Consider the following 18,510-nt stretch of genomic DNA (forward strand, 5'->3'; position numbering starts at 1 on the left):
GAGGTAGAAACTATAAATATGATGCCAGTCATTTACAGGAAATGACACATAAACACACACACACACACACACACACACACATATATATATATATATATATATATATATATATATATATATATATATATATATATATATATATACAGTACATACAGTATACTACTGAGATACCAATAATCCTGATCCTGGTTCCACATGAACAGCCTAAAGATCCATGAAGTAACTGTTGCAGGTTATATTCAAGAAACACGAAGTTAAATTTGGACTGTAATTTACATTTATGGCACCAGACACCCTTATCCAGGGTGAGTTACAAATAAACAGTTAAGGGTTAAGGGCCTTTCTCAAGGGCCCAGCAGTGGCATATTGGATTTAAACTTGTGACCTTCTGATCCGGAGTCCAATGCCAATATCCAATGATCCAGTGTCCAATTACCCACTGAGCTACAAGTTCATTTATTATAAACAGTCTGCTACAATGGCTTATGGCTAATGCAGTTGCCTTCTAATTTTGCATTCAAATATCTATCAGTGAACACGTAAAATCCTCAGCAATGATGGAACTATAATAAATAGACATTTAGTGTTGGGGATGAGGATGGTTTCTCTATTGAGTCTTGTTGAGTCAGTTTTTTCATCAGACCGTTTTAAGGAGTTTTTTCTGCTCCCTGTTGCCACGGGCTAATGCAACATTTTAATATTTGCAAAGGGTTAAAATGGGCTGATGACAAAATCAGTTTTTAGTAAAAAACACTGGGTTTTCCAAAGCCTATCCTTTCCTGTGCAAATGTAGAGCTATGGGAGACTTTGGACCAGATCCAGCAACACACACCCTCACAAACAGTCTGCTGTGGTAAGAGATAAAGTAACTCCATGACCAGTAGGACAATAAAACCTAGAAAATTCTTTGTTTACTTTCAGCAGGAGGCTCTAAAGAAGAAAACGAAAAGATCAGCCGGTCAAACTGTTGCTGAATTCAAATTTACTGATTGGTCAGAAGGTCAGAAGGTCGTGATAAGTAATAAAACACGCAGCTACTGTATAGGAAATCAAACTCACAAAGATAAAGCATTTTAAACACAACACAAAGGTCAGAGGGCATCTGTCCAGACATGTTCGTAACTGCCAGGACAATCTTTCAATAAGGTGTAAATTGTGTCTGAAAAGAAAATTGTTTATCTCAGACAATAACAATTCCTTACTACGCCTAAAACATAACCACACCTGAAAACATCAACCATATTTAGTTTGAAAGAAGATATGCCTTATAACCGTGCAACTTTCACACCATCACATTCTATTTCACACACCGACCAAAATATGAAGCTTTTCATGGTCTTAATGACAAATTATTGATCAGGAAATTAGACTTTCCTGCATTTTTTTTTACTGCAGTGGACAGTTTGGGGGAAAGAATTAGGAAAAGTTGCTTTTGCTTTTGCTTTTGCATAATAGTTTAAATATGTAATGTAAAATTACCACACAAAATCTAACATGTCTGAGTGAACAAACCTTTCAAAAATTTATTCTGGGAGGTTTTTGATTTGTTTGTTTTTTTAGTAGATTAGTCAAGTCAAGTCAAGTTTATTTCTATAGCGCTTTTCACAACAGACATTGTCTCAAAGCAGCTTTACAGAAATCCCTGATGAGCAGCTGTGGCGACTGTGGTAAGGAAAAACTCCCTTAGATGTAATGAGAAAGAAACCTTGAGAGGAACCAGACTCAAAAGGGGAACCCATCCTCATTTGGGTGACATCAAGAGTTTAAACATAAATCTTTCAACACTACAGAACACTGGAGAGTGAGAACTAACATGAGCACTGGAGTATAAGATTATAAGTAATGTTCTTTCTGCAGTCTTATACAGTCTATATGGTTAGTAGCTCCTAGTTTTATGAGCTCAACATTTGTGATCATCACAGATCCAGCATCAGCTTCTCCATGCCAGAGCCTTTAAACACTCCAGGAGGTCCAAAGTCAAAACCACACATGTAGCGGATCCATTAGTGAATCTCTTCCACACCTGATCCATAGAGCATGCAGGGACAGATCTACAGGTCCTGCTCATTTTCAGACCAATGATTTGATGTTAAGATCATTCGGAGTACAATTGTCTCAAGTGGATGAGATGCAGCTGAATGATATTTCTACAGTGGTTTTTATGGTTTTTGAGAGACATATGCATCTTCCCTTTGTTTCTATGCAACAAACCTGGTGATGTAACAGTATAAAAGATTGACTTTGACCAAACAAATCTAAAATGTTCAGATGTTTTCACTTTATTTTCACTGAAAAAGTAAAATAGCATGAATAATAGTTTTATAGCATCCAGTCAGCTCATTTCTTCAACATTGAGATTTATTTCTTGTGATTCAGTTCATCCCAGAGCAGCTCGATATGATTTTTGTTGTGGTGATTCGCCAGGTCAATGCATGGTAGATATCACTCCTGAAGACTCTAATGCTCTCTCAATAACCGTTACAGAACTCGGACGTACGCTTCGGCTCATTGTCTTGTTGTATGGTGAAGTCGGATCCAATGAAATTGCATGGTGTATGTTGAAGTATAGATCCCTGATCCAAAACAACCCCAAACTGTGGGGGTCAGGGAGTCTGCAAACATCTTCTCTCCTGTTCTCCATCTTACATAAGTTTTTCTGTTAGAGACAAAAATGTCACATTTGGACCCCACAGAACTTTTTCTGTTTTTTGTGTGTTTTTGTCTTTTACAGAGTTTATTGCATAGAAAAAAACATTGCATGTGATTATTATAGAGGATTCTTTCTATCAGTTCACACACAGTTCACACACAGTTCACACACAGTTCATGCCATCCAGATTGTGATGCTTCAATAGAATTAGAAGAACATTTCCTCGTTTTTTGTAATTGTGTGCTGCCATTACGATTTACAGGATTATTTGTGGTTTAACCTTCTAATGACCATTTTCCTTCCGTCCACATTTTGAGTCAGGGGTGAGAACTTTGTCATTTGACTTCATTAAATGAAGAGAACTGATATAAACTCTAATATAAAATCAGGAGTTTAATTCAGTTTACTGGGTGAGAAGAACAGGTTTGGTGGTTTGTTGCTGCAGGGTACGAAGGTGTTGCTCTGGATTAAGGGCTGTGCAGAGGAAAAGGATTTGCTACAGGATTAGAAAAAAAAATCTGTTAAGCATTTTTAAATAGAATAACAATTAGAGAAAGCTAATTTTATATCTCTGTGTGTGTGTGTGTGTGTGTGTGTGTGTGTGTGAACATTTTCTCTCCAAAGCTCTACTCCATTGATTAAACTAAATACACAGCTGTTGTGGGGCAATGAAACATTTTCATGTAGTTGAAACGTTAAATTCTCAAATAATTTCAGAAGCTGTTGATTAACATCATTACACAAATTACAAGAAAGAAAAGGAAAAATGGACAGAAGGAATAGACAGAATCATTAGATGGTAGAAAGAATGAAAGAAAGACAAAGAAAGAAAGTAAGAAAGAAAGAAAGAAAGAAAGAAAGAAAGAAAGAAAGGAAGAAAGAAAGAAAGAAAGAAAGAAAGAAGGAAAGAAAGAAAGAAAGAAAGAAAGAAAGAAAGAAAGAAAGAAAGAAAGAAAGGATGAGAGAGAAAGAAAGAAAGAAAGAGATCCAGTAGTAATGAGATATAGTTTAGTAATAAATAAGATATATAATAAGATATAAATGGGATATTTGCAGTTGCAGCTCAGTTTTGTTCAGTACATTTTGCACTACAGTATTTTTCTGTACACGACCGAGTCGCGACTCCTTTCTGTTAAATGTGGTTAGAATGAGTTCTCCCTCATTTCCTTGAAGCCTCTACACTTCTGATTACGTCTGTATCTGTAATTAGGACCATGACATGTGATGAGCTCTCCTGCTGAAGACTGATTAATTTCATAGACTGTCATCAGCAGCCTGCTTTTAACTCAGTGCCGTATCTAATGGGATATCAGGGATATCAGGCTGAGTGACACACACCCTGCCCTGGTTTCAGTGTTCCTCCACCTCATATCCCTTCCCTGGTAGAATTGTGTATTTCCTTGAGGTTGCTGTCTGTAGAAAACTCTAGTTCACATGCTTGTTTGAGTCAATTGAATGGATCAATTTCTATATTAAAAAAGAAATGCTGTGTGATATGTTTTTTAAAGTAAACAGGGACAGATCAAACAGAAAAAGTCTGGTTTTCTTGTCACACTCTGAGCATTCTTTTACATTTGTTGAAGGTGTTATTTTGTCAATAATCATGTTCCCTTCTTCTTTTGGCTTCTCCCATTAGGGGGCGCCACAGTGGATCACCCGTCTCCATACACCCCCTGTCCTCTACATCTGCACTTTTTCAAATGCCTTCTCTCACCACATCCATAAACATCCTCCTTGGTCTTCCTCACCTTGTGCTATCCTACATGTGCTGTCCCTCTAATAAACTCATTTCTACTCCTGTCCACCGTCGTCACTCCCAACAAAAATCTCAGCATTATTTTCATGTTTTCACTTAATTTTTCTCAGCCGTCTTTCTGCACAGAGTAGGAATAGTTGAGAGAAATGTAAATTGTGAATTGGTTGAATCACATTGTAAGAAAATCTTTTTTTAAATCTTTTATACCAGTTGAGATCCATCTCTTGGTTTAACCAACTACCACAGCACAGATGACACTAGTTACATATGCTCTTACTATATTCAGAAGCTCCCAGATTTCTCCACGGTACTGTATGTCGAAGGCAAACACTCAACAATCAACATGATTCATTCATGACCGATTCGAATGGAAAATTGAACCCACAATAAAATCCACACCTGAACTTCGTCACAATCATCTCTTTATTGAACATTTGTACCCGTGACTGCAGCTCAGAATAGACATGAGAACAAAAACCTCTGAATGATGACGCACACATACAACAGAGCCACTGACCTGTACTTTACACACGGTTCTATAGGTACAGTATGTGCTGTATGGGCAATGAATTGAATCCACACTATACTGTACAACACTCATTGCCACAAACTCTGTATATAAGAATGAGCAGGAGGTCAGAACTTCAAACACATCATATAAAAATATCCATGTCTGCTAAAGCTTTCTGAAGGTGACTCACAGTCTGTCGCATGAACAATACGCTAATGGCTGAAAAGCTCAAGGGGATGATGACAGACTCGTTCTAACACCAGTGTGTTGTTTAAAGCCTCAGGGAATCAATTAATTCGGCTATCGCTGTTGTTTTATGGAGAGAAACATGGAATGTTTCTATGAAGTGTGAATCACTGGTGACTGCATAAACTTCACAAATCATTCCTTTTCCTTTGGGATGCAAAGCGGGTGCAGCTTTTCTCAGGGAAATGCATCCCTAATAATTACAAACCTGATGGTACTTGTCCCTCAAAGCTTTTTGCAAACCTTTTCTTTGACTCCATGCTAATCTTGCTAATGAAAGCTAGCAGACAAAGACATTGCTAGAAGGCACAGCATAAAGTGCTGACTCTTTGAAAATGTACACGTGCCACTGGTGTTTGTTATTGGCAATAACAAGCTCCACAGTCCAGTCAGATTTCCACCACAGGAAAAAGGCTTGATGATAATAAATAGTTTACGCTTTTCAGTTATCTGGCTGCACAGAGAGAATGCTGAGAAAAGGACGTTTATAGCTGCTATAATGTTACGTGTAGCTAACGTGTGATAACTCGAATGGTAAATGTAACAATAAGTGGATAAATAGTATACAACCTACTGTTTTTTTAAATAAATGTAAAAAGTTGACATCGCTGGCAAACTGCTGTGGAGTGAAACTCTTTGGGACATGCTGTTATTGTAAATAATGATTTTTTTTTCATTTGATCTAATCATGGTTATTTTCCTGTAACAGCAAACTTGTCTCATTTCATTCATTCATATTGTTTCATATTGAAACCATACAATTCAAAATGCCAGACTTGGGAGTTGATATTTATAGTTGATCTTGGACTTGAAAATGAAATAAAAAATAATAAATGTTAATATATAAGCTGTTTTAATCTTTTTTTTTTTTCGGGCGCAGATGAAATTCTTGAACTGGCACGACTCTATTTTGTTTTAGCCGCCACTTTATGCTAATCTCTTTACATGGATCCTGTAACGGCTTTCACTCGTCTTAATTACAGTAATTTAATTGCTGTCTGTGTTTGCTGCCAATTATCTGAAGACTTCCTTCTGCAAATGACTGCACTTTCTGATGGCTCTCTCCGAGGTAGGGAAGGAAACGGAGAGCAGGATGAGAACGGATACGCGGGAATGAAGGCATGATTACGGATTCGGCTTGTTAGCTAAAGAGGAAACCTAGATTAATGAAATAATTGGTGAGATTCTTTTCAGCAGCAAAAGCTGTCATAGAAATTTATCACAGGAGTCAAGTGTACCACGACGCTAACACTAAGGTTTTCGTTAGAAGATGGTGCAGTACAGGGACATAGACGACGTAGTATTTCGCGTAAACCAAGTAAGGGGTTTTCTTTTACACTTCATTTGCGCTGTCGGATTTTGGCGTCTTGGAAATCCAGAGTGTCGAGTGGTCCACACTCGTCTTCGTCCGTGGTTTTCTGTCCAAAGTGGAGAGAATAGAAGAGTAAATATATAACACATATCTAGAACAAATACCTAGTGTTAGTCTTTTTACATTTGTGACTAAGTTGCTGTAAGGTTTCCAGAATGACAATCATTTATTTGTATGTAATAACGAAACAAACAGCCTTTAATCTCTCATATGCACATTAGAGCACACTACAGTCTGCTACACTGACTCAGGACTACAGTTTGCTTTTGATCACCATCACTGCACACCTTAACATCGTCTTAATGATGTTGAGATGGCATAAGGAAGAAACCTTGAGAGGAACCAGACTCAAGAGGGAACCCATCCTCATCTGGGTTCCCTCTGAGTATGGTTCTTCTCGAGGTTCCTTCTTTATGCCATCCCAGGGAGTTTTTCTTATTGATTATTTCTTACTACATTTTCTGTGTAAAGTTACTTTGAGACCATTGTTAAAAGTGCTATACAAATAAAAATATCTAATTGAATTACAGCACATTCATTCTTCATATATACCAGTTTGTTAGGTAGCGAGCAGGACAAGCCATGATACAGCGCACCCACAAGACCAGAGAGGGTTAAAGGGGTTCAATCAGCATTTTAATTCACCCCAAAGGTGTTAAGTAGGGTTGAAGATAGAGCGTTATAGCAGGCAACTCTCTCTAGGCTTTCTCTCTAACCCATGTAAAGCAGATCTTCATTAAGCTGGCTTTGTGCACAGTGGCACTGTCAAGCTGGAAAAGGTTTGGATCTCCTAGTTCAAGCTGAAGGTTAGGGGAAGGCCAGTGGTTAAGTTGTTGGACTTCTGTTCAGAAGGTTGTGAGAGTGTGTTACCTCTAAATAATTATAATGTTATGTCTAAACTCTGTTCATACATTTCAGTTTAGTAGAAATTGTTTTTAAATTAAATCAGAGAAATAAATCCAGCTGTCATTTTAATAGCCTCAGATTATTATTTCTGAGCCTCCGGAGTGACAGGGATCGTAAAACAGAAGGCTCACATCTGCTTTGTAGCTGTAGGTCTTTACCCTGAGGGGTTGAACACACTCCAGAAAGCCTTTTACTGCACTGATTCAGGCTCGCTGAGTGATTGGAAACCTGTTAAAAACACATCGCTCCCTGGGAGTCGCTGGTTAATAAATATAATGAATGACATAAATAAAACTCTAATGTTGTGCCAAGCATGAGGCTGTTGGGGTTAGAGGCGATTCATGAACTGCGCTCTGTACACTAATAAGAGGGAGAGAAGTGGATTCAGGTTGCGTGAATTCAGAAATGTCTAAATCAATACATTCGCTTAAAACATTTCAGCATGGTATGCTCTGAAGCATACACCTGAAATCATACGGGTAATAATAAACATGCTTCCTAAATGTGGAGGGGGAATAAAAATACACATTTATATGTATGAAGAAATTATCATGGAGAAATAAAGTGAAAAAAAAAATCATCAAATAAAATCACATAAAAATATTGCCAAAAAAAATCACATAATAAAAGTTATGTACAGTTGTGTAAAATGTGAAAATAATTGGATCACGTACTGAAGGTTTAAATAAATAATTGATGTGGAAATCATTCGCAAGCAAATGAATTGTAAACATCATGTTGCTGCATTACTGCTTGTCCAGATGTGCTGTGTTTTGTGGATATTACTTTGAGAGTGTGATTACTGCCAATCTGTGCTGCTTGGATTTTGAGAAGGTTTTGTGTAATCACCTCTTGCTTAACATCTGAAAGCAGCAGGTCCCCGAGGCCACGAGGATGAGCAGGAGCAGAGGAATGGTCGGGATGATCACGTAAATCAGCAGCATACCTACGAAAATAATAGTCATATTCTCTGATACGAATCTGAGACCTGGGTTTTTGAACGTCAATGTTTATCGCTAATACAGGACATTACTTGTGTGTCCTGCCACGGTGACGTAAAAGCGTTCCTCCTCATAAACATCGGGAGTTTTCGTCTCTTCTTCTCGTTCTGGTGAAAGATCAGCCAGCACAACCTGGTGTAAATATATATCTGCGTGCACGTGAAATCACATGAGCAAAGATTTGACCTCGGCTTACCTGCATCGTGATTCGCAGGTCTGTCTCCGTGCTCCTTCACCAAGTGGCTCTCTGTATTAACAACATTTAAACCACAGTGCTGTTCATCCATCCTAGTTTTTGGGTAAAAAAACTCAAATGAAGATTATTAATCCAAAGCTACTTCGGCGTATAAAAGTGAAAATGAAGCTACATTTAAAAGTAGTACGAAAAATACGAAAAACTGTGCATAATGAACAGAAACAAACAATCAGGTGCACTGAAATTATTCACTGTCTGTTAGAAAGTCCAGATGATCTTTTGAGGTAGATGAATGGAGGAGAAGCCGAATGTGGCTGTCAGCACCACACTGCACCAACTCAGTGTTTGTATTGAAAAAAACATTGGAAAGAGGCGTTGTCACGTATACGGCTGCTATACCTGGCTCGTACTTGCAGATGAAATTGTGCTTCATGTTGCACCTGTCGTCATTCCACTGATAAAGGTATGGACCTCCTAAACCAGCCTGAGCTGTGGGCTGATGATACATCACCACACACGCCTCACCTCCGCAGGATGGCTCGTCAAAATACCAGTTCCTATCAGATGAAAGCTTGATATGAAATGATACTCAATTATGCTCATTTTAACACTGGCATACAGTAGGTGAAGAACATCTAATCCACACACCTGAATTGTGATACACTCCCGTCTGTCCATCGGTAGAGATCTGGACAGGAACTGTAGCTGGCGTATTCCTCTGGACTCCTACCATCCACACGAGTCAGACCAATCCAGAAATCTCCATCGGCGATACCAGGACCTGAACTGGTCCTGCTGAGATTTTGTAGAAGCTGTTCGATGTGGTGTTGTTCAGCGACGTTCTCCACGCTCAGGAGCGAGCCTCCATCCACCTCACACACTTGCTGAGCTTCCCAGAAGGCCACGCGGCTCGAAACATCGCTGAAGTATGCGATTTTATAGCACGGCGTCTCAGGGCCGCCATGACACACAGTCTGACCTAAAAGGAAATTTGAAGCAACTAATTATAAAAAGCATATCTTATCAAATTTTCTTTGGCTGATGTGTACCTAACACACACACACACACACACACACACGCACACACACAGATACATGCACAGATACAGGCACAGACACTTGTTCACACCTGATGATAATTAAGAGTCTATTGACAAACCACCAATGGTGTGCTTGTGGGGGTGGGAGGAAACCGAAGAACTTGGAGGAAACCTACTTTGGGAGAATGGCCAACTCGATCATACCGGTAGGTAATAATGTGCCATGAGGTGAAGATAAAACCTTTTCTTGCCACATATTCAGTGCTTATTCTTCATCACTTCTGTTTGTAAATCAGCCAGATGCAATGACTATAACCCATAACAAACAATAACAATTTCAATAAAGTTTTGTTCACACATGTGGGGCATGGGGTTTAGGTGTTTAATTATAACTTATTCTTATCCAGAAGTATTGATGACAGTTATCTTTTTATTGGGCCCAGAATAAAAAAACTAGTGAGAAAATAAACCCATGAGGAGGCAACAGCAAAATAATGGACAAAAGTAAAGACAATGAATATGTAATAAAATCTGTTTCAACAAAAAAAAGATCTGTAATTTTTGCTGTCTTATTTATTAATTATGAATATGAATATGTTATTACTCTGCTGTTTTGGACATATTGAAGTCAAAAACAAAAAAAATATATTCACCATACAGGCAGTAACTGATCTTGTCTCATTAAAAAGCAGAGGTTTTCCATACTACTCCAAGATAAACAAATGAATTTAGTGTTTCCAAAACTTTTGGGAATGCCAGAGAAGCCATATTTGAGAAAAAAAAAATCACAAACCATGTTGTAAAATGCTGATCATGGTGCTGTGCTCATGGAAGAGAAAGATAACAGTGATTAATCCATACACTCCTAAAAGTCTAATAAGAACATTAGCTCACTGCCCGGGAAGTACTTTCAATAATTGCCTGGTCCAGATCTGCACTATCATCACTTTGAAGCCAGTAATGGACTGAAGCTACCTGGGCAAAAAAAATTCCCATGATAAATTTATTTTAGTAAAAATATAGTCTGTAAGCTAAACTGCATTCATCATCCATAAATCTCACTAATAGTATTATTAAATTATGCCTCCATTGTTCTGGATTCATAGTATTTACATGTTTTTGCTCTTCACCTTCCAAACACCCACATGTCTGCTTCATAAAATTCATCTTAATGGATTGATTGTAGGTTTCAGAGCATTTTGTCCTTTCCACAAAATGCCATGTTCACTATACAAAATAAACCTGTGATTCAAATGACGAAAAACTAAATAAAAAATTAAAATGTTTAAGGTATATGAATAATGAATAATTAAGACTACTTTGCATATGCATAATTTTTTTTTATCACTATAGACTGTGTGTGTGTGTGTATATATATATATATATATATATATATATATATATATATATATATATATACAGTATTTTTATATATTTCAAAAAGTAATAATAATAATAATAATAATAATAATAATAATAATAATAATAACAGTAATAGTAATAATGCAATAGTTGAGTTATTATAAGGATCCTGATTATATCTCCAGCAGGTTGGTCTCCGGTGTGGAACTGATACAGAAGGTGAGTCTGTGGATGAAGGTAATAAAGTATATTGAGATATTTAATGTTGAAGAACTCACCGCTCACCACGCGCGCACCGCGGCAGCTCGCGACCCAAACCGTCCATCCGTAAAGGATCCCGAGCGCCGTGGACCTCGCTCGCATCCTCTCCGTTTTACCGTTTGCTGCAGAGACGAGCGCAGAAGGGCTCTCCGGCAGGCACTCCGAGGCGGTCAGAAGCTCTCCGGGGCTTAATGGGGGTGCACTCTGGGGCGCTCACTCCGGGGCGGGCAGAGGCACCTCGGGGGCTATCAGGAGGCACTCCGGGGTGCCCACTCCAGGGCTGTTAGTGGGGACTCCGGGGCGCTCACTCCAGCGCTGTCAGGAGGTCTCCGGGTCACTTCGGGGCTATCAAAGGCTCTCCGGGGCGCTCACCTCGAGAGTTGGTCACTATTGGGCGGTCAGAGGCACTCCGGGGATTGTGGAGTAAGCGGCGCACTGCTGCACTTTAGATGGTTGTGAAAAGGGCGCAGAGGGGGACTTTTGGCTGCAAACGCGCGCACCATCCTCACGCGAGCGTCATTTTCAATTCGAATTTCATTTGAAATCGAGCGCGTGCTGCTCCATATTCCTAACGGTTTTCCTTTTTCCCCCTCAGAGTTTCATTGAGCTCACAGAGCTAACCGCGCTAGCATATCCTCATCACAGAAAATATTTATAACCGTGTAAACATATCAAACCCGTCAATTTTATAAACATTAACTGTTTTTGGAAGAACTTCGGTTTTTGCTTTACATTTGTGTGCTCTTTTCGACCTGAGTATACTGAATGGCTTTAATTGGCTAGTTATCAGCTGAATACTAGAAATAAATAAACATTTCATGTTATAGCAAAAAAAAGAAAAAAAATCAAATATCGACTGAAGTAAATACTGGAGATATACTTGTTTTAAAAACAAAGCTACTAGTATATGTGGGATGATGAGATTATATGTGTGTGAGGTAATAATTTGCATCTTCAAGCACCACATAAGATTTCTTCAGTAAATGTACTGTACATTCTAGATCTGCCTAAAGTGCAGTTATGACATTTATTCAATTTAAAATCACAATAAACCAGAGGTGCCCAAACCTTTTCCTATCAAGGGCCAAAAATCGAACTTGATTCAAGGCCGTGGGCCAGAAAATTATGTTTCTTTATATTAAGCATTATATTAAAATTAATTTGCCATGGTCTCATGGTTGCCATCAAATGTATGATTTGATATTTAAAAATAAGTAAATAGAAAACATGACTGTAAGTTTCAAAAGATTTTCCAAATGGCGTTTTTATTGTGTATTGTTGGCCACCTTTGGCCCCTGGCCTCCAGTTCTTAGGGGTATCTGCAATAAACAATTGCTCTTCTATTGTCCTCAGTTTGTTCTTGCTTTTAAAGATAGGAAGACAAAAAATGTAACATCTGTCCTGAAGAATTTGCCATGTTATACTGTATAACTTCACCACAGCTCCACCTGTAATTTCTGACTGTGACTTGCATGAGCAAGGTTTTCCGAATCTCCTTAAAGTTTATATGGTATACTGCCAAAGATTCATGGACACCAGACCTGTGGTTCTTCCTCATTATTTCGACACAATATCTGAAGCACCCAACTGTATAGAAAGTCGTTGTATGCTGTAATGTTTCCAATATCGCTTCAGCAGAAAGAAGATTCCCAAACTGTTTCAGCATGACAATGCAATTGACTTATTTAGGTTGAATAGAACTTGATTTCCTGCACAGAGCTTTCACCAAACACATTTGGTAAGAAACTGGAACTCAGAATGAACCCTAGAGCAAAAAAAAAACCAAAAACACTAGGGAGAAAAAATATCATCATGCGTATTGGTGTTTTATTTAGCTAAAGAGACAAAAATGGTTAAATGGTTTTAATGTACTGAACATCCATGGATGTGATTTATATAGATATTGTCGGCTCACACTTTCTGAATGATGAACTCATTTCAGACCTGATTATACTGTCACAGAAACATGCAGGCTTTGTGCTCAGATTGATCTGAGCGTCCATCGAAGTGGAGCCATGCTGTTAACCAACCTGTAATATGCACAGACACAAAAATGCTATTACTTAATTTGCTGTTGGGTATCGATCTCCTATTCCTCCATGGAAAATGCCATTCTGCTTCTTGGCGGTTCGATAACGACCAGAAGAAATTGTGAGACACAGCATTATTGCAGCAAAAGTCAGCACGATGGATATTAAAGAGATCTGGCAGGGAGCACTGGCAGCAGAAAGCAGAAATGGGGTAATCATAAAAAAGATAGCAGCTGAGTATGAAGCTGCTGGGTCAGAAAAGGGCCAGCTTGCTGAAACAAGGCCTTGGCTAGGGAACCTGACAGCCCCATGCTGATTCTGCAGACTTGTACATAGGGAGTGTGTTGGCTTTTGGTCATTAGAATCATCATTGTTTGTAAAGCAACAGTTTTAATCCTTATCCAAATCAGGGATGCATTAATGCACCCGACTAGTGCATACATCTAAAAATGTTCTCATAACAAAATCTGATACCACATTGCACACAAAGTCTATTGCACTAATTAAATAATAAAAAAAATAATGCTTTAATTTTTAATTAATGATTAATTAAGCAAAGCAGACTACAAACAAGTAATTTATTATAATATTTTATGGCATTTAGGAAGATTCTATAATTGAGAGCTTCATGACAGTAAACCAAAGTGAGTAGAACTGAGCACCAAACTCAGGACTATTTATTTGGAAGCAACCAACAGAAATGTGTATAGACTGCATAAATATACTCATATGCAAATAAACAATATAAAAATTTACCCTAATCAAATTGAAAAACCCTAAAAAATAACTGAAAATTAAAGAGGGTTTGAGGGTTGATGAATGTTATATCCTGTTAGAAAGCCAGGACCCATCTGGATGTTCTAATTTAAAAGAAGGGAGTGCAGTAGTGCCTTCCTGAGGACATTGGCCTTTAACCTTTGACTAAGCACCCTTCATCATAATCATGTTATAAAGAAAGACTGGAAGAGTTCAGAATTTTTAATTCATGAGAACAAAAATGTGTTTAATAAAGATTTTGAGAAAACTGGAGCACTGGTCTTTGACTTTGTTTTTTTGATTACTGGTCTCTGAAAGGACGGAACTGGGTGATCATGATGCTGTAAAAAATGGCAGTGCAGGACATGCTGGAAGAATGATGATCAGACTCCAACAAAAACGATCCAACTCACGACCCCCTGAATCCTTCTGGGTAAATGTGCACTCTTCCCTGATTGAATTATAGACATCAGGAGAACCTTAAGAGGATGTAAAAGACATCTATTAAAGTACTCCTGCATTAAGGTCTATAAGCTGTGTTAAATCCAAGTGTTCTTCTTGGGCCCGTTTTATTTAGGTGGAAATGAACATTTATGAATATGCCTTCTTATTGCAAATCAGAGAAGTTGGTGTACAATGATTTAGACAAAATTGTAAATACAGTAAAATTCAATTAGTTAGTTGAAGAGAAAAAAAATCATAGACCGTAGTTGTAGGTTTGGGGCAGCAGAAGTAAATCCAACTGATTGACTGCAAAGTAAATTGGCTAGGTATTAGCTCAGTGCTGGACAGATTAGAAAAAAGCTCTTAAATGATTTTTTTTTTCCAGAGAATTGAGGAAGATCCCTAATTGGAACCTTCTTAAAATATTAGAAAAAAGTGCAATAAAAGTACATTGGAAGCAGACCCCATTTACAAATGCCTGTCCCTTTATGGCAATTCTGAGTCTTAATGTCTCAGGGCGTAGAGAGGTCACTTCCCCAGGCGTTGCTGCTCTGTTTGGTCTGACATCTGCTCATGACGGGTGTACATAAAATATAATCAGCAATTACAGTATTTCCTAGAGGATCAGAAAACACGTCAACACTACTACACGTGACACAAAACTGAATAGCATCAAACTAATCAATTTAAGAGAGGAGTTGTGTATTTTGCATTTTATTTACAATTAATAATAGTGATCTTGATAATATCACATAATAATAGAATAAAGATAATAAAGCTTGTTTGCTACACTCTCTACTCCACCTATCACTATCTCTATAGGTGTTCAGTTGAGTTGAGATATGATGAGTGTTAAGGCAGGAGAATGTAATAGTCATGGACACCACACCTATTAATAGGGAAATGTTTTAGCATAGTGTAAAAGCTGTGTATTAGTTTTTAGTAATGTATCACTCTAAAAAGTCTAATTCTTGGCAAGAAAATTTATAAAATATCCCCACAAGATATTTTTTTCCTAATTTTGTGGTTAGTTTGTGTACCATGTACACTATGGTTCAGGAAGATGCACTTCCTGACATTATTATTATTGCTCCTTCATTTTTATATCCACATTTCTTAAGAGTTACTTACAGCCAGAGACAGCTGCAGGAGCCATGCTGTTTTGCGATATCAATGGAGCCAGAAACCAGACGTATTTTTATCCAAATTGCTCTATTTTCACAAATGGACTCTTATTGATTTTTAAGAATGCCTCTCCTCAAAACAGATAATCTGTTACTGCCATTTACCTCTGCCAGTCACCACTTAAGTATAATTAGCCAGCGGTCAATACTGAGGCACAACTCACTGCCACAGTTAACCTCTGAGTCACCAGACACAAGCTCCCCTTTGTCCGGCTTCTATGCAGATTGACGGGCTTTGGGCAGGTAATTAAATAATAGTCTCATCAATTAATGAAACTGTTTGTTGTGCTTGATATACTCGACCAGAACTGTTCACTGCCTTCATTGTGTTGATGTGCAATGTACTGAGAACCCGCCTCAAAGTCACATCAAGATACACGTGCATTTTAGCATTATTTTACCTCTATTTAAGCTCAATTCTTTTTAAGTCAAGGCTCTGGATATTTGCATTAGTTCACATACAGCTATAAATAAAGTCATTCACCTGGAGTAAAATGTTACTGAGATATATATTCATCCTGTAAACATCTGAAGTAAACCACAAGTAATGATGCAATGTGATGAGTGATTCAGCATGACATCAATCACGTCTTACAGAGATTTCCTTTTCTGCCATGCTGCTTGCTTTCGAACAGGATTTAAGATCATCGTAAAGTTCATTTAATTCAAACATCCTTCCTCTTGAAACCTTTTAGACTGAATTTATACACGTTATCTTTGAGTAATATTATTATTCTTATTTGCTTGTTCAAAGCCCCCAAACTTCAATATTTACTACAGCAGTAGTTCATTGATTGACATTATAATGTGCTCGTAAAAGCCCGTCAGGCCGATTGTTTGGAGTTACAGACTTTTATGTGGCGCGTTTGATAAATTGAGCGCTGGCAAATTTGCTGATCAGGTCTTGTGATTACTGTTTTTTTAGAGCCAGATAAAAACTCAATTATGCTAACCACTACAATACGTGCTCTGAATGCTTGGCTTTAACAAGGACCCTCTTTAGGGAAATCAATTCCCAGTTATGAATTGGCCTTGTCATGCTTTTCCCAGTAAATAATGCATTCTGTAGTGATTGCCTCAAATTTATGTAACACAATAAGCAGCTTATGAAATATGGAAGACCCCCTGTGATCTAATTCCCACGCCACATTTAGTGTGTGTTTAATTTAAAGATTGAAGATACAGGTTAAAATAAAAATGTAAGAAATCTGCAGCAAGTGGAAATCCTTATCAGAGCACCATGCTGGACTTTTAATTAACTTAAATTAACTGTATATTTTAAAAAGAGACAAAACTAGCAGGAGTCATTGTCAACTCGTTATATGGCTAAGAACCTTTCTTCTCGGGTTTAAGCAGCATTTCAGCATTGCACAATCACGATTCACAGTAACACAATGTTAGTAATTATCTGATGAGATCATTCAGGAGTGTTAGTCCATTATAAACACAAAACACAAGTGTAGAGCTTGAAAACACTAATTCAGACACAATTCAGTGACAATGAACAAATTGAAGATCTAGAGATTATGTATTTGTCTTAAATCCTTTCTGAAGCCAATAAAAGCTGATAAATATCAGTCAGGAGTTTAGTTATCAGAAGTTGCACACGTGGGAGAAAGTAATAGCGCCCTCTATTGAACATGCGTCAAATTGCATTGCATTGCATTAATTAAATAACAATGGAGGAGTTCTCTCTGATTTCAGAGTTTTCTCTAATTTATTCATTCTACACTGTTGATCTGATGATTTTAGCTGTTGCTTTTCGGATGTTTTTCAACCTAATAACTTTTAAACACAAACACTTGAACACTTAAATGTTCTCCACATTGTGCAATAAAATCAAAATATGTGCATTACCACTTCTCTATGCAATATTACTTCTTATTTATTTTTCTTTATAAAAAATGTGCAATAACACTCGTTTTTATTCTTTTTTTATTCTTTTTATTACTTTATATGTATTTATCTTTTTTTTTTAAAAAGTGCAACTGGAAGCTTCTGTCACCAAAACACATTCCTTGTAGGTGTAAACATACTTGGCAATTAAGCTCGTTCTGATTCTGATTGTAATTAGTACCTCCTGTGGCATACTCTTATGCTGAAACTGAACTTGGATTCTCAGTGAAAGTGTATCCACCCTCATTCATCTGATGTAAATACATTACAGGGTTATTAGCCAACTCTACATATTATTTGTGCTCTAGACTCCATAGCGTTACTGACTAATTACTCCTCTAACGATGTGGAACTGCTGACTGAATCACCCTTATGTTAAAATCTAGTTTAGTTCTGTTTCGTTGGATGGAAAATACATTCAAACAAAAGAAAATTGCAATGTGAATATAAATTGATTAGATCATTAAAATGTATTACATGTAATTATTTTCCATCCATAATAATACAATTAAATCCATTATTAACTGACAAGAAAGACAGGAAGAAAAGGCAGAAAGCAGTACATTGTATTCAGTTTGGTTCATTTTGATGGTAGATATGCCTGCATACATGTATACATGAGAGTTAAACTCCACATACCTGCCACTGCTGGGCCCTTGAGCAAGGCCCTTAACCCTCAACTGCTCAGTAGTATAAATGAGATGAATGTCAGTCATGCTGGAAAAGGCTATGAATGTAAATGGCAAATGTAAATGCAAAGATATTATACACTGATATTGATATTGGCCATAGCAAAACAAAGAATATAGATTTTAAGAAATATTAGAAAGTGTTCTGGATTATTGCTAATCCAGAAAGTTGTGGATTTCCACTGGATATGATGATGATGATGATGATGAT

The 18,510-nt window shown here is 37.5% G+C and overlaps 1 protein-coding gene across 1 annotated transcript; it reads right to left on the bottom strand.

Annotated features, from left to right (window-relative positions):
* Nucleotides 1–4,811: 4,811 nt before the first annotated feature.
* Nucleotides 4,812–11,760, bottom strand: chodl (chondrolectin). Its single transcript, XM_046877414.1, has 7 exons — nt 11,318–11,760; nt 9,287–9,617; nt 9,038–9,195; nt 8,639–8,689; nt 8,475–8,549; nt 8,291–8,387; nt 4,812–6,581 (listed from the first exon to the last, which is right to left on the bottom strand). The coding sequence occupies exons 1-7, from the start codon at nt 11,400–11,402 to the stop codon at nt 6,497–6,499; spliced, it is 882 nt and encodes a 293-aa protein (XP_046733370.1). The 5' UTR covers nt 11,403–11,760; the 3' UTR covers nt 4,812–6,496.
* Between the last annotated feature and the right edge of the window lie 6,750 nt (nt 11,761–18,510).

This window comes from Silurus meridionalis, chromosome 21, assembly GCF_014805685.1.
Source record: "Silurus meridionalis isolate SWU-2019-XX chromosome 21, ASM1480568v1, whole genome shotgun sequence".
NCBI classification, from domain to species: Eukaryota; Metazoa; Chordata; class Actinopteri; order Siluriformes; family Siluridae; genus Silurus; species Silurus meridionalis.